Source organism: Zasmidium cellare (genome assembly GCF_010093935.1).
Source record: "Zasmidium cellare ATCC 36951 unplaced genomic scaffold M409scaffold_2, whole genome shotgun sequence".
NCBI lineage: Eukaryota > Fungi > Ascomycota > Dothideomycetes > Mycosphaerellales > Mycosphaerellaceae > Zasmidium > Zasmidium cellare.
In genome coordinates this window covers 82,356-108,643 of record NW_022986946.1, presented here as the reverse complement: position 1 = coordinate 108,643, position 26,288 = coordinate 82,356, and the positions used below count along the sequence as shown (strand labels likewise).

General features: G+C 54.3%; 8 protein-coding genes across 8 annotated transcripts; 4 read left to right on the top strand and 4 right to left on the bottom strand.

The window, feature by feature from the left end:
* Positions 1 to 522: 522 nt before the first annotated feature.
* Positions 523 to 1,276, bottom strand: M409DRAFT_49184 (uncharacterized protein; the record flags this gene model as incomplete). The annotated part of the gene is made up of 2 exons (XM_033811174.1): positions 523 to 845; positions 916 to 1,276. The coding sequence occupies 2 exons, from the start codon at positions 1,274 to 1,276 to the stop codon at positions 523 to 525; spliced, it is 684 nt and encodes a 227-aa protein (XP_033673520.1).
* An 8,219-nt stretch (positions 1,277 to 9,495) lies between these two features.
* Positions 9,496 to 11,688, top strand: M409DRAFT_16592 (uncharacterized protein; the record flags this gene model as incomplete). Its single annotated transcript, XM_033803678.1, has 1 exon — positions 9,496 to 11,688. One exon carries the CDS (start codon positions 9,496 to 9,498, stop codon positions 11,686 to 11,688), a length of 2,193 nt encoding a protein of 730 aa, XP_033673519.1.
* Positions 11,689 to 12,952: 1,264 nt separating this feature from the next.
* M409DRAFT_62390 (uncharacterized protein) lies at positions 12,953 to 13,872 on the bottom strand (the record flags this gene model as incomplete). The annotated part of the gene is made up of 4 exons (XM_033815151.1): positions 12,953 to 13,031; positions 13,098 to 13,242; positions 13,314 to 13,543; positions 13,640 to 13,872. 4 exons carry the CDS (start codon positions 13,870 to 13,872, stop codon positions 12,953 to 12,955), a joined length of 687 nt encoding a protein of 228 aa, XP_033673518.1.
* A 418-nt stretch (positions 13,873 to 14,290) lies between these two features.
* On the bottom strand, positions 14,291 to 16,846 carry M409DRAFT_62389 (uncharacterized protein; the record flags this gene model as incomplete). The annotated part of the gene is made up of 3 exons (XM_033815150.1): positions 14,291 to 15,826; positions 15,923 to 15,980; positions 16,383 to 16,846. The coding sequence occupies 3 exons, from the start codon at positions 16,844 to 16,846 to the stop codon at positions 14,291 to 14,293; spliced, it is 2,058 nt and encodes a 685-aa protein (XP_033673517.1).
* Positions 16,847 to 17,471: 625 nt separating this feature from the next.
* On the top strand, positions 17,472 to 18,782 carry M409DRAFT_49179 (uncharacterized protein; the record flags this gene model as incomplete). Its single annotated transcript, XM_033811173.1, has 1 exon — positions 17,472 to 18,782. The coding sequence occupies one exon, from the start codon at positions 17,472 to 17,474 to the stop codon at positions 18,780 to 18,782; it is 1,311 nt and encodes a 436-aa protein (XP_033673516.1).
* Positions 18,783 to 19,670: 888 nt separating this feature from the next.
* Positions 19,671 to 20,752, bottom strand: M409DRAFT_62388 (uncharacterized protein; the record flags this gene model as incomplete). Its single annotated transcript, XM_033815149.1, has 2 exons — positions 19,671 to 20,307; positions 20,361 to 20,752. The coding sequence occupies 2 exons, from the start codon at positions 20,750 to 20,752 to the stop codon at positions 19,671 to 19,673; spliced, it is 1,029 nt and encodes a 342-aa protein (XP_033673515.1).
* Positions 20,753 to 21,403: 651 nt separating this feature from the next.
* On the top strand, positions 21,404 to 22,112 carry M409DRAFT_62387 (uncharacterized protein; the record flags this gene model as incomplete). The annotated part of the gene is made up of 2 exons (XM_033815148.1): positions 21,404 to 21,818; positions 21,871 to 22,112. 2 exons carry the CDS (start codon positions 21,404 to 21,406, stop codon positions 22,110 to 22,112), a joined length of 657 nt encoding a protein of 218 aa, XP_033673514.1.
* Positions 22,113 to 23,205: 1,093 nt separating this feature from the next.
* Positions 23,206 to 26,112, top strand: M409DRAFT_62386 (uncharacterized protein; the record flags this gene model as incomplete). Its single annotated transcript, XM_033815147.1, has 1 exon — positions 23,206 to 26,112. The coding sequence occupies one exon, from the start codon at positions 23,206 to 23,208 to the stop codon at positions 26,110 to 26,112; it is 2,907 nt and encodes a 968-aa protein (XP_033673513.1).
* Between the last annotated feature and the right edge of the window lie 176 nt (positions 26,113 to 26,288).

The following is a 26,288-nucleotide window of genomic DNA, read 5'->3' as shown; positions in this document are numbered from 1 at the left end:
GTGGAGAAGAAGCGCTCCCATTCCACATCAATGAACTGGTGACCACCTCCGGTGAGGTTTTGATTTTGTACTATCCCTGCTTCCTCCGACTCTTCGTCGCTGCTCTCTTCTTCCTCGTTGCTCTCCTCCTCGCCTCCCTCCTATCCATCTCCACTGTCATCATCTCCACGCTCCAATTTCTTCACACAGATCCTCGCCAAGCGCTTCAGGTTCTTGATGGAGAGACGCGGGTGATCAGATCTCGGAAGGACTGCTTCCAGTTTGCGAAGATCTACAGCAGACAACGCCTATACTATGCGCTCAGTCCTCCTCGCCCTCACTATTTTCTTCCTCGCTCTCCTCCTATATGTCTTCCTCACTGTCCGCCCCGCTCTCCTCGCCACTCTCCTCCTCTCCACCATCGCTGTCATCATCTCCCCGCTGCAACTTCTTCACGCAGAACCTGGCGAAGCACTTCAAACTCTGAGCGGAGAGGCAGCGCGGACCAGAAGCCGGAAGGAGTTCTCTTCCTACAAACCTCCTTTATGTTCCCATCTCATCTGCTCCTCCTTCCTCGGTCTCTTCCTCGGTCTCCTCGTCGCTCTCTCCTCCATCATCACTATCATCGTCTCCGCGCTCCAAGTTCTTGACACAGAACTTCGCGAATCCCTTAAGTTTCTTGACGGACAGGCGGCGGTGGTCAGGGTTTGGGAGAAGCTCTTCCAGCTTGGCGAGAATCTCCACAGCTGCGTACTCGACCCAGGCAGCGACATTCTCGCCCACCACTTGGCCATGGATATGTGTGATTGCAACGGCGACCCCATCCACACTTGCGCTCTTTGCGTGGACCTCCTCTCTCTGAACGACTTCGACCTCGTCGTGGTCCCATCAAACACGACAGCAATCCTCGAGGTGCCGGTGTTCATCAGGCAGTACCGCAAGTGAGGCACGATACTCTTGCCGAAGAGATCCAACCACGACGTGAAGCAGTCAAAGTCGTACTCCCTCCACCAAACCGAAACACGTTCATTGCTGGGAGGTAGTCGGAGAAGAGCAGACCGAGGGCCTCGTGTTTGACTTGGCTGTGGACTTGGCAGATTGCGGGAAGCTTGGTCTGCTTCAGGCTGCGCCAGTCCACGGAGAAGTGGTCTTCTTCATCCATGACTGCTGCGCGGTTGTCACCGGGAATGTCTTTCTTGTCGTCCTCGAGGACGAGCCGGTATACCATGTTGCGGAGTTCTGGTGAGAGGGAAAAGAAGTCCTTGGGGACTTTCTTGGTGGTTTGAGGAGTCGCCATGATGATTGTCGCGTTTGAAGGTATTGGCGATGGGTGAGGATGAAGTCGAGGATTGGAGAGGCGGGAAGAGGACTTCGAGACTGGACGATCGGACAAGACGCGATTCTGGTTCTCGGTCTATCTTGTCGTCGGCGCTGTGTTCAGAAGATGTGGCAGCAGAGTCGAGGCGGGAATGTCGTTTGGTTGATGACTGGCGAGTGTGTGTATAAAACTTGTCGCTGGAAGGGTGTATAAGTGTTGTGCGACGGTTTCCATGGCGCCCATCCTCCCGAGTGACTCATCTCGCTTAAGCTTGACTTGGCGTCATGTGAACGCGAGCGAGTGAATGAAATCAAGCTTTGGGGCCGGGATCGGCTAACCGAACATCATCTTCTCGGGACTTGTGGCGCTCGCCATGCTCGACGGGCAATGCAATGAAAGAAGAGTGGAGGTGATAGAGCCTGGTCGTACTTGATCTTATGGGAAGGCTTGGGTGCTTCTAATATACAGCCTGTCGAGTGTTTGCTCCCAATAGATCTAGGTGCCTAGCGGTTATTCAACTTCGCGCGTCTGCCAGAATGTTCAAAGAATGCCTATCGTCTACAGACAATCGAATTGCGCATTCGGATTTTTCCATTTCCGAACAAAGACATTTCACAACTTTCTTTGTCATTCTCTGTTAATGACTCACGATTTCCGAAACCGTAAGGTGCCTGGAGAAAGGCCATATCAGACTATGATATCGATCAATTGCAAAAGCTGTAGAACAGTCAGCATTCCACTGGCAACGATGAGGGGGGAAAGTAGCAGACGCGTTCGTCGCATCTTGCACGTGAATCTTGGCGCACACCACACTGCGACTTCTTCCTCTTGGAATTGAAGCGCATGTCGCATTTGGTACTCCTTTGCACTTTCATCGATACATGTGGACATCATACACGCCATGCCAATGTCTAAGCAGCTTTGCAGTTGTGCAAACGTTATCGGTCTGCTCGAACGGCTTCGCGTCGCAGCAAGTTGCCTGCAAGGTCTTCGAAAGTCAAACTCCAGATCGCGTAGCAAAAGAGACGTCGAAAGCGCTTCCAAATTTCTCTTGTCCATTTTCCATGATTCTCCACTTAAGAGCTTCGCATCGCAATACAGACGCCAAAGAGGGAGTTTCGAACGGGCTCACGTCTCAACATACTTGAGATCACATCACAGCAACGTCAACAAGAAAGAACAATTGACAGCCAAACGAACAATCCCAACCACCTCCAACCAAACTCCCACCCTCACCCCCTTAAACCCCTCCAAAAAAGAGAACCCACACCCCCGCAGACAGTGCCGTTGTCCCACCATCCCACGCGCACTAATTTTCCCGATTTCACACGGGTCGAGGCAAGAGAAAACTCCATCAAACTCCGACGATGTTGCTTATCTGGGTTTGGAACATCCGAGCCTTTCCTTGCCGCCGCCAGACCACATTTTGGTGATCGATGCCAACCGCTGTCGAATAGAGAGTTGTTGCTGCTTGTTGATTGGATGGGAGGGTTTTTGGGATTATAGAGGTTGGTGTTTGGGGCGCCCGGGGTTGGGCCGGGAGGCGAGGTTGTGCGGTTTGGGAAGGAGCCAGATGGGTTTGCGAGTGGAGTTTGGGAGGGCTTTTGTGCATGCTAAGACCTTGCTCCTTCTACGTAAGGGAGTGTTATGATTTTAGAAGGCATCTATTGTCGCATGTCTCGTGTTTTGAAGGCTGGCACACGCGCGCGATTCACGCCATCAGCAAGACATCAGTACCTTGAAGAGGATCGGTGTACCTTGAAGAGGATCGGTGTACCTTGAAGAGGATCGGTGGTTCAATACTGGATGGCAAGAATGCCTTCGCGATTTATATTGACAGCGGCACGTTACAAGCCTGGCACTTGTACTTACGACACGAGAGACGTGGGAGATAGCTTTGACTTGTCCGCCACCTTGCGAGATTGTCGCGATACTGCTGTGGGCGCCGAGCAGCAGTGTCCATGCACGCACATCTTCCAGCCATTTACTAATGTTTCTCGAACATGGTGAGCGCTATGTGCTTGAGTAGCATGTCGCTCTGCCAGGGATGAACTCCCTCAGAAATGCGGTAGCTAAGAGCTCAGGGGCATAAGCGGCGCGAGGGCTGAAGACGCTCCACTCCTGCCTGCCATAAGTTTCCTCTTTTCTCGACTTCACTTCAAGGCAGATTATTCAAAGGCGGTATTCTGGCCAGGCACACACGGCAGTGCTTTCTCGAAGTCGTAGAGTTGTTTTTCGCATTATCTCATCATATCAGACATTACCTACATTAGAATCATCACCACGATCAACAGCAGTGCGAAAGTCATCCCAAGCGTTCGTGATCGTGCTCCATCAGCAGCGCTCGTAGTGCTACTCCCCGTCTCCCTCACCGCGCTTGAAGAAGCCCGCGAAGCCGGACTCGTCACCAGACTTGACTCGCGCGACGAAGCAGACTTCGAACTCTTCGACGCAGAAGTAGTAGGCGCAGACACACCTACTCCCGACAAGGCCGTCTTCGTCCCATCCTCACTCTCCACCAAGCCATCTTCGCCGAGTGAGAAGACTTCCCCGTTGATTGTGATGGGGCTGCCTCCTTCTGTCAATGTCTCCCCGTCGAGGACGAGCTTTCCACTCTCGCCAGCGATGCCGTAAGCTGTCAATGTCGAGGAGCCTGCGGTGATGACTGCTTCTGAGATCCAGTTCATGGGGGTGGCAGACGACGGTAGGTCGTTGAACTGTGCTGTTGATGTTGTGCCGTCTGCGGCGATGATGAGTCCGTTTGACCCCAGGCTGATGGTCGAGTCGTCAATGATGACAGCAGGCCCTCCGACGCTTAGTTTCTGGCCATCTACTACAGCAGTCTGAGCTCCAGCCTCCGCCTGTGCTGTGAAAGCAGTCCCATCAATGGCGAAGGTAGCTTCCTGCGCAGCCTGCGAAGTGACCTGAGCGTTCTGGAAAGCAGCGGTACTTGTGCCCTCGCCATCGATGACCACGAGTCCAGCAGGACCAAGGCTCACCGTCTCTCCATTACCAAGTGTAGCGGCAGGTCCACCCTCGGTGAGCGTAGCGCCACCCAGTAGGGCATTTTCAGCACCAGCTGTCTGCACCGCTGTGTAAGTCGTGCCGCCAGCAACTAATGTAGCAACTGATGCCGATGCTGTAGAAGCCACTTGGACACCAGGGTCGGCGAACTGGATAGTGCTGGCAGATTCACTATTCGCTGCGACGAGCCCCGCTGAACCAAGGCTGATTGTCTGACCAGCGACCACAGTGGCAGAGCCTCCGATGCTCAAGGTATTACCATTAATGATTGCTGCATCTGAAGCGATCTGAGTGACTGCTTGTGTTGAGCCACCTTCCACGAATGTGGCTACAGGGGATCCGCTGCCATCATTGTTCTGTGTTGCGCCGCTCGAGGGATCATTCACTGGCGTAGCACTAGACTCTGCCTCCGGATCAGTCTGTGCGGGAGCTGCATCGTTGGTCTGCGGGGAGTCGTTTCCAGTATCTGAATAGCCATTGCTGGGTGGGCCCTGGTTATCCACTACCGTGGTTTGAGCGTTCCCACCTGCCTCAGCTCCGGAGCCCTCATTAGCAGAGTCGGTAGATGCTGCGCTTGGGACGAGACCAATGGAACTAGCAACAAAGTCACCCACACCGGTGGTGGTAGGATCTGCTGCAGCACCTGGACTAGGATCTGCTTGGGCTGGGTCGGCGGAAGATGGATTCGACTCGTTTGCTCCGGTCTGGTCAGCCTCTGGAGTTGGTGTCGGCCCATCAGCAGTCGCAGCTGGCGTATTTGGAACAGTCACACGATCAGATGTTGCTGGTGAAGTCTCCGCGACTACAGTCGTTGGCGTGGCTGCCGCAGACGCAGGGGTCGTGGAAGCAGGATCGGTGGATGACTCCTGGCGAGGCAGAGTGACTGTAGCTGCCGCCGTTGCGGGTTGAAGCGCAGATGGAGGGTCGTAGAGACCTGCAGATGTCAGCGATAGAGCCACGTCATCTGGCGACTTGCAAACTTACCCTCCCAGTCGACGGCGCAACTTGCCCATGCTGGATCCATGCTTCGAATTTCATCTGGTACAACCAGCACTGGATTATAGCTATCTTCCAAGATGACAGCGCAATCGAAGTCGTAATTCAGTCCTCCACGAGTGTTGCAAGATGGCTGGTTGAGGTAAGCGAAGGGGTTGTAGGGCCAGTTGAGATTGTTCAGGTTGAAGGGCACTGCTGCCATCGAGTACGCTGCGGACACACTACCAGACGCTGGGCTGTATGAGAGATAGTGCTGATTACCCACGGCGCTGGAGAGGTCCGCTGGGTCGAGTCCGATGATTGAACCGGTGTGTGCTTGTCCTAGGAGTGGTCAGAAGAACCAGCGTACTCAGCTCTCGACATTGCTTACCTATTGTTGAGTTGCAATCGTTCATGGCATACGCCGTCTCAAATGATATGTACACCGATGGTGAAACCAGTGTATAGCCTTCGTAGACGGCCGTCGACATTTCTGTGATGGTGGGCGACGAGGTCGTATTGGCGATACTACCATTCGCCGCCGGAGTAGAGGTACTGACCGGCCAATACAGTAGCTGCACTGTTCCGCCATAGATGGTGCAAAGATTACCTGCGATATTAATAAGTATGGTATCGTAGAGAGTCATTCAAAGAACCTTACAATTCGGTCCCACAGTACAGCTCCACGCATCATCTCGGCACCCATATTGTGCCTCTTGTACACAACCTGCGGACTGGCATTGAGGAGCGGCGATAGAGAATGAAGGTGCCATTGTCGTATAATAATTCGAAACGACGGTGCGAGTCGATGTTGTGTACACGCCCACAGTAGCGGTGGCGTACGTAAAGAAACCATCGTTCTCTCCATAGAGCCCAGTGGCAGTTGAGACGACTGTTGTGGTGAACGTGCTATACATTTCATCGTCCGAGCAGTTGTTTGTGGCCATTGTTACTGTATAGGGCGATGTGAAGGTCTGTGTGACATATTGGCATTCCGATCTCGCCTGGCTGGTTATCGCGGTGTAGGTTGTAGGGGTGTAGAAGATGCTGGTCGCTGTTGAAATGGTGGTCTTCGAGCATATTAGCCCGCTTCGGCTTCTCCCTGTTCAGGATTGTTGTTACTTACTTCAAGGTACGAAGTCAGTGTGTAGATGTAGGATATGGTGGTGCTCGAAGTGGGCGACACAGAGACCAAGCCTTCGGAGCTCGCGCTTGCAAGCCATGACTGATATAGCACAGAATACTGGCCCCAGGAGGATGAACAGGAGTCGAAGTTGACACTGCAAGTAGAGTAGCAGGCCGTGTCAGAGTAGGCACAACTCGAATGAAAAGTTGCATTGCCGAGGGTGCCAATTCCAGCCGGGAGAGTAGTCGTCAAGTTGCTCCACGGCGCTGTGGTTATGGTGGCATTCGGGCTGCCAGTGCTTGTCGCATTGCTGCTATTCGAGGTCGGGATACTGGTTGTTCTGGTTACGTAGACAACGTCCGTAATGTACGAGGTAGATTCCTTCGACGCCGTTGCCTTGGTGGCATTGAATGAGAGCAGTCCAGTCCCTGTCTGAGCAAACCCGCGCCAAAAATCTTGAGTGATTGACGATGTGCTTGTTGAGTTGCGAGATGAGCTTCGGGCGCCGGCAGAGGGGCCCGAGGAGGTGATGGGAGACGAAGTCTGCGACACCGTACGCTCTGAAGACAGAGAGTCCACGACGTCGACTTGCGAAGCACTGGGTTCAATAAGTGATGTGGTTCTGCTAGAACTTCCGGTACCGATCGCGAGCTTATAGATTGATGTCCCATTCAATGTGTCTGCCAGATCAGTCAGCGAAGTGTCAAGGACGAGAGACTCTCACTTGCCATTTTGTGCGCTTCTGACAGAGACCGAGAAAAGTATGCAAGCGATCAGCCATCTCATTCGAAACGTTGGCCACGCCATGAGAACTTGCGCACACGCTGAAGACAACGATGGAAAGGTGTACGACCCCAACCTGTAGAGGAGCCACAAGCGGCTTCTTTTCTGAGTCGAACGATTCCACAGGGAGCGTTGGCTTGAGCCAAAGCTGAAAACAATCTACTCCCGGCCACGCGGCATACCTGAAATATTGTGAGCAACCCCATGGAGCCAGCCGTCTTCACTTCCCATGGCTGTGGGACCACCAAGGAATCCTTCGCCGGGCCATGTGCAGCAAAATGTCAACCTTATCCAATCCCGAACAGCACCAGATGGCGGCTCGTTGCAGGCCAACACACGTTAGGGCCAGGCGTGCTGTGGACATCCTGGGATGGCGCGAGTTTTTGCTAGACGAGCTGAAGTAGGCTAAAGTCCGGAACATTGGGAGCACAAAGAGGCGGATTTGCTGCTGTACAACACACCATTTCCCATTTGCGGATCTTGGGCTCAAGCCTTTGGACTTGGTGCCTGCGTCTGACTGGGTTCAACAAGCTGATGGCGGTGCGGCTTGGTCGCTGATCGGGAGGCAGGCGTTTCTCGCAGTATTTTCCGAAGAGGAACTACTGTAGATCAGATGCCTGCTTTATTAAGGTTTGGGACTTTACCATATTCCGTTGAGATCATCATCTCAAGCTTGACAACTGGAAGAAGTCGAAGATGTCCGCTCTGCGCGGTACGCTTCCAGTCCTTCTTACCGGCCGTCGTGAAAACTTGCCTGTTGCGGTGCTTGTCATATTGGAAGTCTGCACAGCCTCAGATCACCCAGAGTGGTATTTTACAGCATACATTGGACAATTATATGTTTTTGTCTGGGAGGAGTAGCAGGAGTATGGGGAGGCTGAAAGCAAGCTGGCAGTGAGAAAGGGAGGCCCCGCTTTTCTCGTCCCAAAACGGCTGGTCAGGTCTTTCACCTCACGTCACCTCATGTCGCCGTCTCTTTCACCTTCGCACCGCAACAGACCGTCCGCCAGCATCACACCTTGAATACAATCGTTTGCGCTGCAACAATCTGTATGGCCAGCTCTCCTCTCGTCGAGATCCCCTGAGTTCGAGATGGAGACACAAGAGACAGGTTACGCGGCGAGATTGGCCATGGAGGTTGGCATTGGGATACGCGTGTCGGCATTGTTGAGAAGCCCGAGCAGATATTTGGATGCGCGCCGGTATAGCATCGCGTCCATGGCTGACAGGAGCGCGCACCGGCTTGGACGTGGAGATGTGTCAACATGGCAATTGTTACGGATTCACGCCGACATGGATCAACAGGCCACCATTGATACGAGCACGCGTCGATATCGAGATGCTCTCTGTGATAGCGATTCTGCGACGTGCAGCTGGAAGCCATTGGCATTTAGCGGTCATTGCCGAGACGTATTTCTTCTCCAACCTTTGGCACCATTACCAAGGTCTTGATGAAAAAAAAGGCATGCTTGAGCCATGTCCGCCCACCATGACTCGGCACCACCCACTGACGGTCTCACCCTCAATACGTTGCTTGTTACTGAACTTCTTGCTTGCAGTTGTGGTGGAGGACTTACCAAGCGGCCCTGCCCTCTGCTTTGCGGCCATAGCGGCCATAGCAGAGGGCAGGGCCGCATGTTCGCTGCTGTGAGCTCGAGGTTAGATGTTCTCGTCAGGGAAGACATACCTGCCTGCACTCTCAGGCTATCGAGCGATGCATCTCCCAAATTGCTCGGTCTTTGGCTCTCGGACAGATCAGGTGATTAGACCAAACATCACTACTCGGTCAGAGCTTTACGGCGTATGAAGCCAAGCAGTTGCTTCTTGCTGACGATATCGCAATAGCCTGCAGATATGGTAGCGCAACTCAACTCCGACCGACCCCACGCCGCGTTATGCAAACAAGTTTGCACAACCCTCACGGAGCTATTTCGCACTGACCCGCAGGCCAGGCTATTTCGCCACAGACCGCTCTCCTGACCAGTGATCGGCCAACTTGGAAGAGAGAAGAGAAGAGCAGAAAGATGCAGGCGACGGGCGGGCTTAAGTAGCTGAGAGGCGGGAGGGCGGAAGTCCGAGCTCAGACTAACCTTGCGCTAAGCACCCGCTGCACGTCCTTCGCATTGGAAGGCCTTCGCCCTCGACTTCTCCGCTGCGACAGTCTTCACCATCAAGCTGCGACACACTCGAAGCTGTCGAAAATCATGGTGATACCGCTGTCGCAATTGCACGACATGCAGTCAACTATCGACGACACTCCGAACAACATCACTTCTGGCCCTGTAAACATATGACTACACCTAGCCTTCCTACCGACGTCGACCTGCCTCGACTATTCCAACCCTCTGAGACACCAAAGGAGTCAAATTCGCGCGCCACACATCAGACGCACCGAAAGGATGGCTCCAAAGCAAAGCAGGCGAAGAACTTGAAGCACAAGCAAGCGAACAAGGAGAGGAGAGCAGCCGCCCAAGCACAGCAAGACTTGCTCTCGCCCACAGGCTCACGTATCGACACATCGGCTCAGCAACCTGACAATCAGGACCCATATCAAGCCAGCGAGCACGACGACAGCAGCGCCACTTCCAAGGGTGCTACGACACGCTCCGTGCCTCTACTCGACTTCACCTCGTATACCAAGTCGGAGCCATTCGTCTTCAAGTCGACGATGCCTGGCACTTATCCAGAACCCATCCCCGCCAAGCGCCTCAAGACCGCTCCTGACAACAAGCACGACGAAGGTGCTTTCGACGATAACGCCAAGAGCGAACATCTCCAACACCAAGCAGAGGACTCCTTCTTGATGAGCTTGAGGGAAAAGTTGATCAACGCCCGCGACTCGGTCTCTGCCACTGTCAGCGCCGCATTAGACAATCCTGCTGGCTTGTCTCGGCAGTTCGTGAAGCAGTGTTTCGCACTCGTTGCCGGTCTTCTCAAGGACCCTGCGCCCGAGGCAGTCGCTAGTGAGGAGGACGTGGCTGAGAAGGTGGATGCAATTCGTCGACCTACCAACAAGCGCACGGTGGACGGTACTGTGAAGTCGAAGCCGCGACACCCAACGCTCCACAAGACGCAGATCCAGCCTCAGCAGAGACAATCTCCGACATCAAACTCGGTCTATCAGCCGGACCCTCCACGTCATGGCTCGTCTCGACTGCCGGAGACGCCGTCACAGAAGCCTCCGAAGACCCCAGTGCAACGAGTCGAGGTCATCAGCTCTGGTGAGCCCGTCGCCAGCACTGAAGTCCGCGTACAGTCACCTGCTCCAGGCGAAGTTGAGAAGGGTAAGGAGGCGGCCATGGATCCGACTCCTATGCCAGCCTCAGAACCCGGAGAGGTCTCACCACCTGTCCAACCACCACAAGCACCTTCCACGCTTGGCTCTAATCCTGTCGATGAAGCCTCAACAAAGGCTGCATCTCCCCCACTCGACTATTTCACAGGACGTCCCATCGATTACGAGATGCTGGCCTTGCCAAAGATCACCTGTATCTATCCAAGAGTTTTCAAAGATGAGACGACTTACCTCATGTTCATGTCGTGCATGAGGGGGAGCACGATCAGCGCTCATAGCAAGCTGGCTATTTACCTCTTCCTTTTCCACGGTGGGCGCTCGAAAGTGTACATCAGCGAGGCCAGCTTGCTCGAGGCAATTGTTATGATGAACGGCTGGGTCCTCGCGTTCTTCGAGCCTGCGGTTCATCGTGAAGTTGTCAGTTGGGTGCAGACGGAGGGTGCTCGATACGTCAACTTTATGCGCATTGCGCTCGAGACGTCTCTCGTCCAGATGGAGGCTCATCACCTCTATCACGTTCTCTTCAGTGGCCAGCCATACGTCCTCAACCTCACCGATACCACCATCGACCGCGCCCGCCAGATTGGCAACGACACCCAGCTGCGAGACCGATTCCCGGGGATCGTCCATCTCTTCAAACAACATATTCCCCTCTCTCACCTCGAGATGATGATGGAGTATGATTACACGGTCATGCCTGAGCCAGTGGACACTAAGATGGGGGGCGTTGAGGAGGTGAAGGTTGCGCCAAACGTCAACCAAGCCTCCAATGTAGGGCCACCTTCAAACACCAACGTCACCAACAACGTCCCCTCAACGAACGCACCGGCTCAGAAGAACGCCGCGCCCGCTCCAACCAGCGCTCCCAAGCTGCCTCCCTTCTCGGGGCTAATTATCCCTTCTCAAAACAACGCATCATCTCAGCTCAACACCATATCCACTGCGAACGGTGTTTCCAACCCCTCCACCACCTCCCGACAGCTCGCGCTCTCTCAGGCGAACGCGCCGTCTCAGCTCGCCGCCGCGTTCACTGCAAGCACTGCGCGCAACCCCATCTCCCTTCCGACGCCCAATCCAAGCGCCAACGCTCACCCAGGCTCGTCTCAACAGTCCGCTCCCAAGCCAGGCCCAACCTTCGGTGTGGCCGTGAACCAGCGGAACAAGCTGAACCCACGAGCTCCGCGGTGATGGTGACGATGCCAATACACACAGGATGCGAGCTCAGTGCCAGGATACCACACGAGTTTGAAAAAGCAGGATAAGCCTGCATGAATGTTCAGAACATTGGAAAGCGAAGTCGCTGGAACGGTGTTGTTGAATTTGTCTTTGTGAGCTGGTTCCTTTGTACGGTAGGGAAGAGAAGAATCACTGAATTGGAGAGAATGCGATGATACCCCTGATTGAAATTTGACCCCTTCCTGTCAGCGCACCTAGATAGACTTGATAGCGCTGAAGAAAACTCATAAAATCATACTCTTCGCTTCGTCGTGACGCATTGAGTGAAGCTTTCTACTACTGCGCCGCCCCCTTGTCTGGGTCACCACTCACCGTTGGACTGTGCCTTTCGTTCTCATCGTCTTCATCGTGATTGTACCTCCCGATTGACAGAACGTTCTGGCGCCCTCATCTGAGGTTGATAGTGAGTTGTATGCCACAATGCCTGGCTGCGTGAGATCACAACAGAACCGGGGCGTCTGTTAATGTCTGTCTTTTCCTTCAGGCAATGTCCTTAAATACGCAAGCCTACGGTCATCCCTGCTAAAGTCGACCAAGCCGCTTACATAGCACTCGACAAGACATGTTCGCGCCTCAAAATCGTCGCGCTAATAAGCCAGGCCTGAAACACGACACCCGGAAGACCAGGTTAACTCCTTTTTCAAGGAGCTTCCTAGCGTAGGGAAGAGAAGAGTGCTGGACAGGCGGTTGGTGGAGGTCTTTCTAGATGATGTGCGCTCTAGGTGTATTGCTCCAGCTTGCCAGCAGTGATATAGTACACTCAACGCAACGTCGTTTCCCTTGTGTGCAAGAAGATACTGGCGCTGGTTTTGCGCTCGCGCGATCTCTTTCTCTCGTTGGCGCTCGGCAGACGGCGTCCATCTCAACGGCCGGGTGCCACGCACGGGTCGAACAAGCAGAAGCCATCGTTACTCGTTGGTAAAGGAGGGAGAGACAGGTTGAATAATTATTTATATCTGGGCCAAAGGTCACCAGGCTAGAATCGGTCTTTGAGATATGAGGGTTTGCTGCCGCCAATGGCTTTTCTCTGCCATCTTGTACTCTCCTCTGTTCGGCCAAGATAAATTTTACAGCATTCTCTACATATGTGCAGTAACTCACAAGCTGCAGGCAAAACTCGTTGCGTTCAAACGCTCCATCTCATCAACACAATAGCCATCCACGCCATCGACCTCACCCATCCCTCCCCACTATCCACTCAATTCCTCGAGAAAAACTACAACTTCGACGACCCCGGCGGCAAAATCTCGATATCCTGAAACGGCACCCCGAGGAACTGATACACGAAGTGAAATCTGCATAACCAGCACACATTAGCCACTCCACTAGCCAACGAAAAGCTGGGAGAGGGAAAGTAATACCTATCACTCCCAAAGAACGGCTCCTCCACGCCCTCCTTATTCGTCACCAACCACCACGGCGCTCCAAAGGCGCCCTTCTCCACCAACATGGCCGTCTCGTCCGTGAGCATCTTCTTGTATTTCGGGTCGGTGCCGGCTTTGATGACTAGACCACCATATTAGTCTCACACATCCCTCAACCCGCAACATACTCAAACTAAGAAGAAAGAAACTCACTCCTCTCCACATCCTCTCTCCCAAAATGCCGTCCCAAACACTCCGCCAGCACCTCCGGCTTGCTAACATCCTTGTGCTCCCTCCACAAAAAATGCCACAGATCCCCAAAGGCGTTCTCGTACTGCTCGTAGGGGAGGTTCTCCTTGGCGTAGAGCAGACATCGCATGGGGAGGAGGGACATGATCGGGAAGAAAGGCGGGGAGGTCAGGGGGTCGACTTGGAAGTATTTTCTAGACGTTCACACATTAACGTTAACAACCCCATCAACATTTCACAAATTCCCTATCTCAACTTCGTTTGATAATGGATCAAGGGAAAAAACATACATCGCCCTCGGCAAATCAAACCCCCCCAACCTCGCCTTCGCCGGCAGCGTCCAGGGCGGTTTATTCCCGCTGCCGACGTTGATCCCGCCGAGGAAGATCGGGTTGATTTCCACGTCCACGCCGTGTTGGGAGAGGAGCGGTCGGTCGCGCCGCAGTTTGGTGTAGGCGAAGTAGGACCAGGGCGAGTTGCAGTCGAGGTAGATGCGGATTTTGGCGCGTTGTTGTTGGGGCATGGTGGGAATGGCGTGCTGGGGTACGATGGGATGAATAGAAAGGTGGAGGAGGTGGGGAGAAGTGGGTACGGTGTTTGGACGGGCTGCGCTGGTCGTTTTGAGTAGTTTTTGTGGTTTTGGATGCGTGTTGATGAGGTGTGAGGTGAGGTGAGGTTGGAGGTGCCCTTAGCTCCGCTGAATCAGCCTCGGCAGTGGCGGCAATGAGGATGAATGTTCACTCATCAAGAGCTTCATAAGGGTTATATCTCACTTTATTGCCTCTGCGGCCGCAGTAAAGAAGCAATTCACGAAGCAGACGCCAGCAGTGCGTTGAGTACTAGGAACAAGATCATCCAGTGCTACTCCTTCTGGTTAAGCACCCTTTTCGGAGGGAGGCGATTCTATATCTACAGGTTTCTTCAGTATTGTACAGTACTTTTTACAGCTTCACACTCTCCTCCCTGCCTTCCCATACCTCCACTGCCTTTGCAAACATCTCCCTCGCGGGGACCTTGCTCTTCAGCCTTGCGCAGAGCAGGAAAGCGCCGCTCAGCTTCCTGTGCAGCGAGTACGTCTCTTCGGGTGGCGGCGCCAGTCTTTCCCGCAACATCAGTCCGATGTTCGATCGCACACGATCGGTGATGGTCTGGTCTTCGAAATCGTACACTTCTGGCGCTGTGCCGACGAATGGTTCAGCAAGCGTCATGATGGAATCGACGTGGGCCTTGAGCATGTCTTTGCTCTCGTTGCCGGTCAGATAGCCCAGTTTGATACTGAGATCTCGACAAGCTTCTCGGTCATTCCTGGACGCGGCGATGAGGAGTGACACGTATGGCTCAACGAACTTGTCCGGGAACTCTCGCGATGCACCAAAGTCGAGAAGTTCAAGCTTGCGGGATTGTCGGTTGTACAGAAAGTTGGTCCAGTTCGGGTCTGTCTGCATGAATCGCCACTCCATGAGTTCTCGCAGGCAGAGGCGAAGAATCTGCGTGCCGATCCAGTCCCGCTCGGATTGGGTAAGATTCTTGATCTTCGTCACTGCAGTGCCATGCATGAACTCTGCCGTAAGAATATCCGCACCCGAAGCTTCAGTGTAGATGGTAGGCACGGCGAAGGTATCTGGTTCATCGTGAACAAGTCCCTTGAACCGAATGCAAGCCTTGGCTTCACGCTCATAGTCGCATTCCCAGCCCAGCTCTGTGCGAGCATTGGCGATGGTCTTGTCCAGGAAGAGGCCTTTGGGGAGCAGTTGACTTGCTGTGAGAAGCAACGATAGGTTGTTGAGGTCGGAGTCAATGCTGTTGCGGACTCCAGGGTACTGCACTTTGACAGCCACATCTTTGCCATTCGACTTCAGCGTGGCCTTGTGCACCTGACCTATAGATGCGGCAGCAAATGGCTTCTCCTCGAAGTTGGAGAAGAGATCTCGCCATTCAGCGCCCAGGTTCCGCACGAGAACCTTGTCACGCTGTGAAGCTGGCATGTAGTCAGCACTGTCCTGCACTCGCTGTAGCACAGTGTTGATGGTTGCAGGTAAGACTTTGGAGTCCTGAAAGCTCATCATCTGGCCCAGCTTCAACGCAGCGCCTCTCATCCGGCTCAGCTTGGCAACAAGACGATTCATGTTGGCCTCGCTGAGCATTAAGCTGCCTTCGCTCGTACCGCCAGTGAAGCGGCGGAAGCTCTCACCAACAGCGCCAAACGCCATGCTTGTGGCAAGACCGCCGTACTGCAATAAGCGTCCGAACCTCGTGGCTGGTACGCGGGACTCGTGCATCTCGTATGGCTTTGCCTCGGGCTCGACTTGTGACTCCTGCGCAATCGATGCAGCCAAGTCTTGGGTTTCGGTATCTGTACTCGCCGTCTTTGTCTCTACTTGGCTTGATTGCGTCGCCTCCGCCTCTATCGGATTGGAAGGTGCCTGTTCTGAAGCTGTCGGAGCGTGCTCATTCTCCTTCTTCCACCGCTCCGATGCCTGAACCATTTCTGGTAGAGGCTGTGGTGGTAGCTTCTTTCTTGAAGCATACGGGTTCTTGATGCTTGAATCACTACTCCCCAACATGCGTGACACTCGAGGACTGTGGAAAGCATCAAGGTTGACACCTTCTGGGGGCGAGTCCGGCTCTGGTCTTTGACCAAAAGTATCCAGTCCAGGGGCCTGCTCACTCGAGGGCTGAGATGATGTGGCGTTGACCGGATATGCACCTTCATGATGCCTTTTCAATGCCTCTTTAGCGTCCCTCTCTGACATGCCACTCTGCCTCAGATCTTGCGCTATGCCCTGGTCTGCAGCAGCTGTGATGGGCTCCGTCTCCGAAGCGTGTCTCATTGTAAGCGCAACTTCTCTCCACGATACTCCATTCCTTCGAAGGTTCTTCATCTGCTCGAGATCGGCCATGTCTATCCTCTTCTCTCGCGGGACAGAGTTCAAAGCGTCGACAATCTCAGCCCAGCTGCTGCCAGTATCGCGCATCTCTCGAATCTGGTCCAGATCCTGTGAGGAGAATCTCCTAACCCGCTGTCTCTCTTGCCTCGTAGTATCGAATCCATCATCCTCGTTCTCCCTTTGAGCCACTCGCTGCTCTTCCTGTTTCCTCAACGAAGCCAGCGTTCCATCATCTCCCTCCCTCCTCCTCACGCTCGATATCGTGTCCGCGACATTCTTCAGCCCAGCATCCCTCGCCAAATTCTGCGCCTCGTTCGCTGCCGCATCTACGCCCTCCTGCGCTCTTCTGCTCGCCGCCTCTGCACCTCTCTGCGCCTCTTGTCCTGCCCGCTGCCAGCTTGGAGCCTCCTCATTGAATCGCTTCGCCAATTCCACCGCAGCTCGCGCAGTCACCGTCACTCGATCTGTTTGACCCTTGACGGCTTTGGCCAAGCTGGAGGTGTTGGTGAAGAGGTCCCATTGCTGTTTCCGCAGCGAGAGGTGCTGCTTTGCTACCGAGCCGCCGGCATTGAAGAGTTTGGCAGCGTCGATGAGACGCTTTCCTGCCATTCAAGTTATCAATCTTTGCGAGGAGATTGAGTCTGTTCGGTCACCGCATTGTTGAATTAATGTTTGTGTTTACAATGGCTCGAAGATTCACTCTCGTGGACGTCATTTCGCGGTCTGAAATGTACGCAGCTGGGGGGTATTGAGAGAACGTTCTTTTGTCCCTCTATTCTTGTTGGGTTCATCTCCATCTTGGTCAGAACACCACTGCAGCCTTCGAAACCTGTCCGATTCTTCACTCCCGAGATCAGCTGCATACCGCCGTTGTTGCTACTGATGTGCTGCGCTCGACAAGTCGGATACCCACGATGAGATGCATCCGCCGCAGAAACGACCAACAGAGACCGACGGCAAGTATAGTTGACACTCGGCATACGTGTGGGTGTATGTGACTGTTCTTGTGTGAAGGTCATACCTCGAACAAGGGTGGGTGCCAAGGTAAGGTTTTTCACATGCAAGCGACTTCCAAGCTCCATTCACTTCCAAGGTTGCGTTTGAGTCCAAGCTTCTGCCGCTAGCGCAAAGCTTGCCTCCAGACTCCGGCTCGCCGACATCCTTTCGCTTGTGCTCTTCATCAGCAACACTCACATGCACCCAAGAGCAACACCATCAGTCGACTCTGATCGCCATGCATGAGCCAACACCGCCACTACTCACCCTGCCACCGGAGCTGCAGATTGAAATCGCAGAACTCGTCGACAGCACGTCGCTACTCGCATTGCGACAAGTCAACCGCGAACTCGCCGCCAACACCTTTGAAGTCTTTGGTCGGCGCTTCTTCTCCTACAACCGACATGCCACCACCAACCACTCCCTCAGAGTCCTGCGAGACATCACCGCTACGCCTGAACTTGCGCGACACTTCAAGAAACTCGAATTCATCGCCATAGGCACGGGCCTCGAGTATGACGAGTACAGCAGCATGCCAGGCGCGTATCCGCTGGAGACAGATGAAGCGGGACCTTGGCGTCGGGAGGTCGACGATGCGTACGGATGGCAGGATAGTGGCGTGCTCCACGACATCTTCGAGAACCTCGCCCGCACACCCGGCAACCAATGTTTGACCATCGAATACCGCAAGTATCGAACGATCGGTGCCTTCCACCTCGCACAGGCCACTGATGACCAACCCACGGCTCCCGATTCAACTTTGCCGGAAGCCAATCTCGCACACGTCTACGGACTGGTGACCTACCAGAACAACGTCCGACCGTGGATTGATGAGTGGGAAGTCCGGGGCCAGTCTCCACTCAATATCGTCCAAGCCATTCTCGAAGCGCTGTTCAAATCGAGCTACCGACCCTCAGGGCTCGCTCTGTCAATCCCTAGTACGGGCATCATGCGTCAAGGCGTTGATTATACCGACACGTGGATCACTCGTCTGTCAGCCAAGGAACGCGAGGGGCTCAATCAGGTGTGCCGCAGACTCAAGAATTTCGAACTGAACCTCCACGACGCTGGGAGTCTTTCTCCCACCGTCCAGCGACTTCTCCCAGAAATGTCGAATCTCCGCTGCCTCAGTGTCTCCAGCACCAGCACCCCCGTCCTGGAGACCATTGCCCGCCACCTGGCCACCAAGTCCCTACAGAAGATCCACTTGACCAACGTGTTCGGCCCACCAGAAGGTTTGCAAGCATTCCTCAGCCACTACACCAGCAGCTACGAGGAAATCCTGCTTGACTGCATCCTGTTTTGGACTCCAAGCAGCAGGAAAGTCTTCGAATACATGATACGCTCTTACACCAAGCTCCAGATCTTCAAGGTGAGACTTCTGGTGGTGCACATAGACCATGGACAACTGCCGTGGCAATATCATGCGCAGAATCTCCGCCTCTACAAGGAGGAGTCTGATGCGGTCTACCATACTTACCGAGGAGAGGAGAAGATCAAAGGGGCGCTATCCATGGCTGGGCAGCCAGATTGGTTGTCTTCTAACTGAATGAGAGTTTCACCGACACCACGGGCAATGGAGACGGAGGCTGGAGGTCCACCCGGCATGAGTATAAGGCTTTCAAGTGGACCCTGGATGGACATGCAGTGAATCATGGGAAATTGAAATATATCATACGGGGAAAGGAGACGACCAGCAGTGGCGAATGCAAATAAAAAGAGTGTTGTAGTCAAGCGACAAGGCAATCACAACGGTGGACACTTATCGCGACGTCGCGGACAGCTCCTAGTGTATTGGGAGAGATAGAACTGTCTCACGCACAGTACTTCTACCAAGCCTTTACTCTCAATTCACCTCCCGATCAAAACCTCATCAACCCCCTAACGGCCTCTTTCCTCGCGAGCACGTCCCGTCACTAACCTGCCTCCTCCATAACCCACCCTCCAACCCCATCGCTCCAGGATACAGCGCGATCTCCCTTACCAAATCGTCCAACACATAAGTGATCGTCAAAGACTTAGCATGCACCCTCCACGCCTCGCGTACATCCTGGAGGAGGTTGTGGATCTTTCCACATGCTATGAAGCATTCGTATGAGCTGGAAAAGATGAGGGAGAGGAGGTGGAGAGCGGAAGGCTTGAGGACGGGGAGGAAGCTAGAAGAGCCAGGGGGATTGAAGTCCGTATCCGATTGGTGAGAGGAAGGACGGGATGGGTACTATCATGGTGATGAAGCAAAGGTCAAAGCGTATAAAGTGACAGAAGAATCTTAGAGGATATGAGAGATGCCATTCGGCTAGGCTACAAGAGGGTATAATTCGTTCGTGCAAGAAAGTGTCAGAGGGGATTCACCTCCTCCTCCTCCCACCTCCCACGCATGCGTACAAGCATCCATCCATTCATTACATCAACCAAAGCACAGCCTTCACTCCCTCCCCTACTGCACCTTCCCCTCACCCGTCACATCGACAATGACCTTCCCAGCCGCACGGCCCGTCTTCTGTCGCTTGTAGGCGTCGACAGCCTGCTCAAAGGGGAACGTCTGGTCGATGACGGGCTTGACCTGGCCGTCGACGAACCAGTTGCCGAACTTGTTCAGCGTCTCCTCCTTGACGTCCGAGACGACGAGCACAAACTTGCGCTTGCCGCCGCCAAGGAAGCTGGGGAAGAGCGAGGCGCGGAGGGCGAACTTGAGGAAGGCGAGCGTGGGCCCGCTGGCGACCTCGGCGAACTTGGCCGTCGGCGTGGTGTAGGTGTGGGCTTGGAAGTAGAGGTCCGGGTCGCTGAAGACGTTGTCGACGACGTGGTCGAAGGGCTTGGCGGCGCGGAGTTGGTCGATCAAGGGCCGCGCGTTGTAGTCGAAGACCTCGTCGGCGCCCAGCGAGCGGCAGAGTTCGGCGTTGCGGCCCGAGCAGGAGACGGCGACGTAGGCGCCGACCGACTTGGCGATTTGGATGCCGAAGGTGCCGACGCCGCCGCTGCCGCCGTTGATGAAGACGCGGGAGCCTTTCTGGATGTACGGGACGATGGAGTCGTGGGCGGTGATGGCGGCGACAGGGGCGCCTGCTGCCAAACTAGATAATAGTCAGCAGATGTTGGGAATATGGCGTATTGTGAATGTACATACAGCGGCGAGACGCCTTGTGGGAGAGTAGTGACACGATCCGCAGGCGCAGCAATGTACTCAGCCAAAGCACCACCAGCCAGAGGATTGGTGCTAGCGGCGCCGAAGATGAGATCGCCTTGTCGGAGCTTGGAGCCTTGGGCGGGAGTGACGATGCGGCCGGCGATGTCAAATCCAGGGGTGGCCGGCTTCTTGATCATCAACTTGCCCACGAACGCTTCGGCCGGCTTGTAGTCGACCGGGTTGAGGCCCACGGCGAGCACCTGGACGAGATGTTCCTTGGGCGAGGGCTTCGGGAGGGGCTCCGATTGGTGAATCTGGAGGTGTTTCTCGATGCCGCCGTCGGCCGAGGCGTACTTCCACACGCGCATCGTGGTGGGGGTTTCTTTGCCCATGGCGAGTGATGTGATGTGCTGGAGGGGTGGATGTCGAGGGTGTTGGTGGTGGTGTGCTGGTAGGAGAGAGGCAAGGCAAAGATGCAAAGGTGTCTACTTGGCCAGTATTAAATTTGGTCACGGCGTACAAAGGTTGCGCAAGGAGATTCTATTCCCCCGATCACATGTGCGACCGGCGGCGATCTTCAAAGTGTGTCGAGCAGTGACGATGACGGAATTGAGAGGCCGGCCAGTGACGGTTTGCTGTGTCCGCATGCATTTCGGTGGTGGGAAGGGGTCATTGTTCGAGATTGAGTCGCAGCTGGATCTTTTCTTTGTTTACATCTGATCTACAGGGTGGATGTAATTGTGGTGCGGTGGGGGTAGCTCCCGGACGAGGCGGAATCCACAAACTCCACTGGTGGATGACGGTTGAAAGTGTCTCCGCCTGCAACTTCATCCCCGGACGTAGGATCCCACTACCTCCAGCACACCAACAACACGGAACAATTTATTCGACAGCGACGTCATGAATAGTGTGGCTACCACTTCAATGGCTTCACGTCAATCTTTCTATTTCCGACCATGTTTCTGTCATACATCCTCTTCTTCCTCCTAACAGTACCATTCCTGGACGCCTGCCACATCCTAACACGAAGCAATTCAACTACCATGTCCACCTTCTTAGTTTTTGGCGCGACCGGAGGCACAGGCCGCCACTTCATCAACCTCGCCCTGGAAGAAGGCCACCGCGTGAAGGCCATTGTCCGCACACCCTCCAAACTCGCCTCCATCCGAAACCCCAATCTCCAGGTCATTCAAGGCTCCATCACCGACGACCCTCTCCCGCATCTGGACGAGTGTGTGCGCGGATCAGACTATGTGGTTTCGATGCTGGGTGATGCTGGAATGCAGATGCGGAGCAAGATTAACACGGCATTTGTGAAGAAGCAACTCGTTCCCTCCATGCGGAAGAACGGCGTCAAGAGGTTCTTGTATCAGGCGGGTGGATTGAGCAAGCCGTACAAGGAGTACTTCAGTCCTTACCTCTGGATGTTGAGACATACGGTGGGAAATGCGTACGCTGGTGGGTACGACTTCATGGTGACAGAAAGGTTGCGCTGATTTTCCATTTCCAGGCCAACACGCAGACAACGAAGCCGTCATGAAGTACCTCGCCGAAGACGCCATGGACATCGAATGGATCGTGCATCGCGCTGGAATCGGATCAGAAGGCTCCCAGGGCACTTTGAGGAGATCGCCAAATTCCGAGAGCAAGTACAGTGTCGCCACTTTCCGCGATTGTGCGGCGTACAACCTCAAGACTGTGCAGGATAAGGCTGCCGTGCATACTTCTTGTCACAGCTGCTATATTGAGTGAAGCATCTACCGGATCCGCAAGATGGGACGAGAAGCGAGATGTGTCCAGAATTTGCTCGGCTTCGCAATGACGTGCTATTATTCTGTCACAGAGCCAAGGCACAGCTGGCACACATCCGTGACCCAACACTATAACATGGGGAAATATACCACTGTTTGCGATGTCCTGCAGCCTATTCGCAGAAGTTCGGATGACTTCGGCAATGGCATGACCAAGCAGTTGGAAGAATGCCAGCAGGCTTCTCGGCATCTTTCTCCACCACGAACACAAGAAGTATGTCTGCAGTCTCGCCAGCCTTTCGGTCGACAGGACCCTCACACCGCCAAGATGCATATGACTAGGACCGTTGAGGCAGGGTCCGGGTGAATTCCACGGACCGGGTAGCTTGTCGAGAGAACTCGTGTTCGCGAAGACGGGGCTTGGCTGAAGGTCGTTGTGTGATGGGTAGTTCCGTCCTACCCTTCTAGACCAGATGTGACGATGTTCGAAATTCAAGATTCCTGTTCCACGTTCAACGAGATCTTGGATGTCATGTTTCATGTGTCAAGAAAGTTGATGCCCACGTGCTGATCGCGATGTCATCAAACGGCTGCGCAACCGCTGGGCCGGCTCGTGGCAGCCAAGACACGCTAGGGAAGTGTATGTACGAGTCGGGACGAGATGGAATCTCTGATCGTGCTCTCGCATTGTTTCGTCAATCACCGCCCAAAAAGCAACCACACCCACCACCCACCTCACCTCACCTCACCGTCGCCGCCACCACTCCACCCTCCACCCATCACCACCGTCGCCCTCTCCGCCACACCACCCCTCCGATCTCTTCCGCCCTCGCATCACCGCTTGGCACTTCCTTCGACCGCCATGCTGCCAACACCCTCGTCCTCGATGCGCGCCAGTAGAGACGATTAACACCCGGCTTCACCTCACCTCCCTTGGCGCCAACACGTGCTGGACACTGCCTCACTCGCTTCTACCACTTCATCTCACGAGCACCGAATCTCCAACCCTATTCCGGACGTCAATACCTCCCACATATCTCGAAACGGCCAATCAATCCTCCCAAGACGAGCCCCGCTCAAAGCACCACTCCAGGATGAATGTATCCGGCGTGGACGAGGACAGCTGGTGGAAGGACACCTTCGCGCCGCTCATCGAGCTGTGGAGGTTGATTGCCAACAGCATCCCACGCCGCATACAGATCCGCCGCCCGCGATTCAACTTCATTACGGGCCACTACATCTATATCATCAGTGCCACCTTCATCTTCTCATGGATTGTCTACCCGGGAGGCCCTCACGATTCCAGCGACGAGGCTACGTACATGCACTATATCGATGCTCTCTTCTTCGGTGCTGGAACCGCCACGCAATCTGGCTTGAACACCATTGACGTCAACGCCTTGCACCTCTACCAGCAAATAACGTTCATGCTGGGATCATGTGTCTGCACTCCTGTCTTCGTCAACACCATTGTCGTCTTCGTCCGCCTGTACTGGTTCGAAAAGAGATTCGAACACATCGTCAAGGACATTCGGGAGCAGCGGAAGAACAAGACTCCGAGCCGCAGTCGAAGTCAGATGCGAGCCGATCCTGTACACGACGATCCGGATGCACTGGAAAGAGGTGTCAATGGGCGGCCAATACAGGTAGTACGGGACAACGTGCAAGCTACGAGGACTGACAACGACGATGCAACGGACGAAGAGCACGCCAAAGCGGAGGAATTCGCTGAAAAGCACGGCATTGAGACCACACAAGCTGTGACTCCCTCCCCAGAAGGCAGTCAAAAAGACAATGACCCCCAGAACGAGAAGTCTGCCCATACAGAACAGGACCGCGAATCGGGCTCAGATGATACTATCACAGACCCTGCAGTTCAGGAAGGTCAGAAAGCTGGCCAACACACCCCACCACAATCACCAGACGAGGAACCTCAAACACCCTTTCTTGGTCTCAAACGAGAAATCACCTTTGCCGATGAGGTGCCTCCCAGCGGCAGGCAGTCTCCCACGCTCGAACGCGTTTCAGAACGCCGGGATTCGTCAAAGCACATCGAGTTTCTAGAGCGTCAGAACAAGCATCGAAAGGAAGGTGGTGCTCTTTACATCCCAGGACCGCGAGAGCTGGACGAAGGCGCGAAGATCGAACCTCTTGATCGTGATCGTGCATTGCGACGGCTCAATACTCACAATTCAGCCATATCTCGCCCAGAAAGCACCAGAAGCAGAAGCATCGACGCACGTGTTGAGAATGCCGACACGGAGAATCATCCAGTTCGACGTGGTATTACCATTGACGAGCCGGATCATCCCGGTCACCGCAACCACGACGATGCCGCTTCAACCTCAGGGAACGACCATGGCAAAGGTCCGCTCTTCCGTCGTGGACACAGCAAAGGGATCAGTATTAGTGATGCACCTCGTAGCTTTGCCCGGACGTTTTCTAACCTCACCGCCTCTCGAACCAGGGAGAGGAATGACGATCCAATGCCGTACCTCAGCTGGACAGCCACTACGGGCCGCAACAGTGCGTTTCTTGGACTGAGCCAAGAACAACGCGAGGAGTTAGGTGGTATCGAATACCGCTCCCTCAAGACGTTGGCTTGTATTCTTATCGGCTACTTTGTCGGTTTCCACCTTTTGGCAATGCTGATATTCTTGCCGTGGATCTTGAGAGACGGCTATTACCGCGACATTCTCGAAAACACCTGGCTGCAAAGTCCAGTCTGGTGGGGCTTCTTTACCCCAGCCTCTCTGTTCAACGATCTAGGCCTCACCCTCACGCCAGACTCGATGATCAGTTTCCAGGATGCCATCGTGCCGCTTCTCTTCGGCTCGTTCTTCATCATCATCGGCAACACTGGCTTCCCCTGCATGCTACGATTCATCATCTGGACCTTGAGCAAGTTTGCCTTTCGTGGAACCCCGTTGTGGGAGGAGCTGCGCTTCTTGCTTGATCATCCTCGGCGCTGCTTTACGCTGCTCTTCCCGTCCAAGGCTACGTGGTGGTTGTTCTGGGTTCTTGTCGGTCTAAACGGCATCGACTTGATCTTCTTCATCATCCTTGATCTCAACGAGTCCGTGGTCGAGGACATGCCAGCCGGTATTCAAGTGCTGAACGGCTGGTTCCAAGCGACATCCACGCGAACGGCAGGTTTCGCATCAGTCACACTTTCAGAACTTCACGCCGCCATCCAGGTCAGCTACATGGTCATGATGTACATTTCGGTCTTTCCAATCGCTATCTCCGTGCGTAGGACGAACGTCTACGAAGAGAAGTCTCTGGGTATCTTTGGTGGCGAAGAAGAGGGAGGCGAAGAGAGTCAGAGCTACGTCAGCCAGCATTTGCGTCGACAGCTGTCCTTCGATTTGTGGTACATCTTCTTGGGACTCTTCATCATCTGCATTGTCGAGGGAGATCGGATCGCCAACACCAATCAATACGCTTTTACGACGTTCAGCGTGCTGTTTGAGATCGTCTCAGCGTACGGCACTGTTGGACTCTCGCTCGGCTATCCTGGAATCAACGCCTCCTTCTCGGCCGAGTTCAGAGTCATCAGCAAACTCATCATCATCGCCATGATGATTCGTGGCCGTCACCGTGGTCTGCCATACGCTCTCGATCGCGCGATCTTACTCCCCAGCGAGAAGCTTCAACAAAAGGAAGCAGAGGATGCCGAGCTCCGGAACCAGCGTCGCAGGAGTACATTCGCAGAAGGACCCACTGACCCCAAAGAGCTCAACCGCAGCCAGACGTGGTCGTCGCGTGGTCCGCTGGACGAGTCTGGTCTCCCCCTGCAAAACACCGGCATCGACCCCGCCATGACAGCCGGTGCTGGCGGCGAACGCAATGCAGATACGATGCACCGGATGAACACCCGCCGATCCACCGCCCTGAGCACTCACAGTCAAACTGGAGGCAAGCACAAGCACAGCAAGAGTCTGACGGGCATCGCTCTGGGTGCTTTGAATGCTGGACCGACCATCTCGAATCATGATTAGGAGCTGGTCATCGATGACGAGTGGGGTTTTATCACGGCGGACGATAACTGGAGGAAATAGATTTTCTTTTTGATAACATTTGTGTTTGGAAGTTTGTCAAATTCTTGGAGCGTTCTGAGCGATTATACCCGACAGCAGTGTGTATGGATCAATGGATGGTATGGACATGGACATAG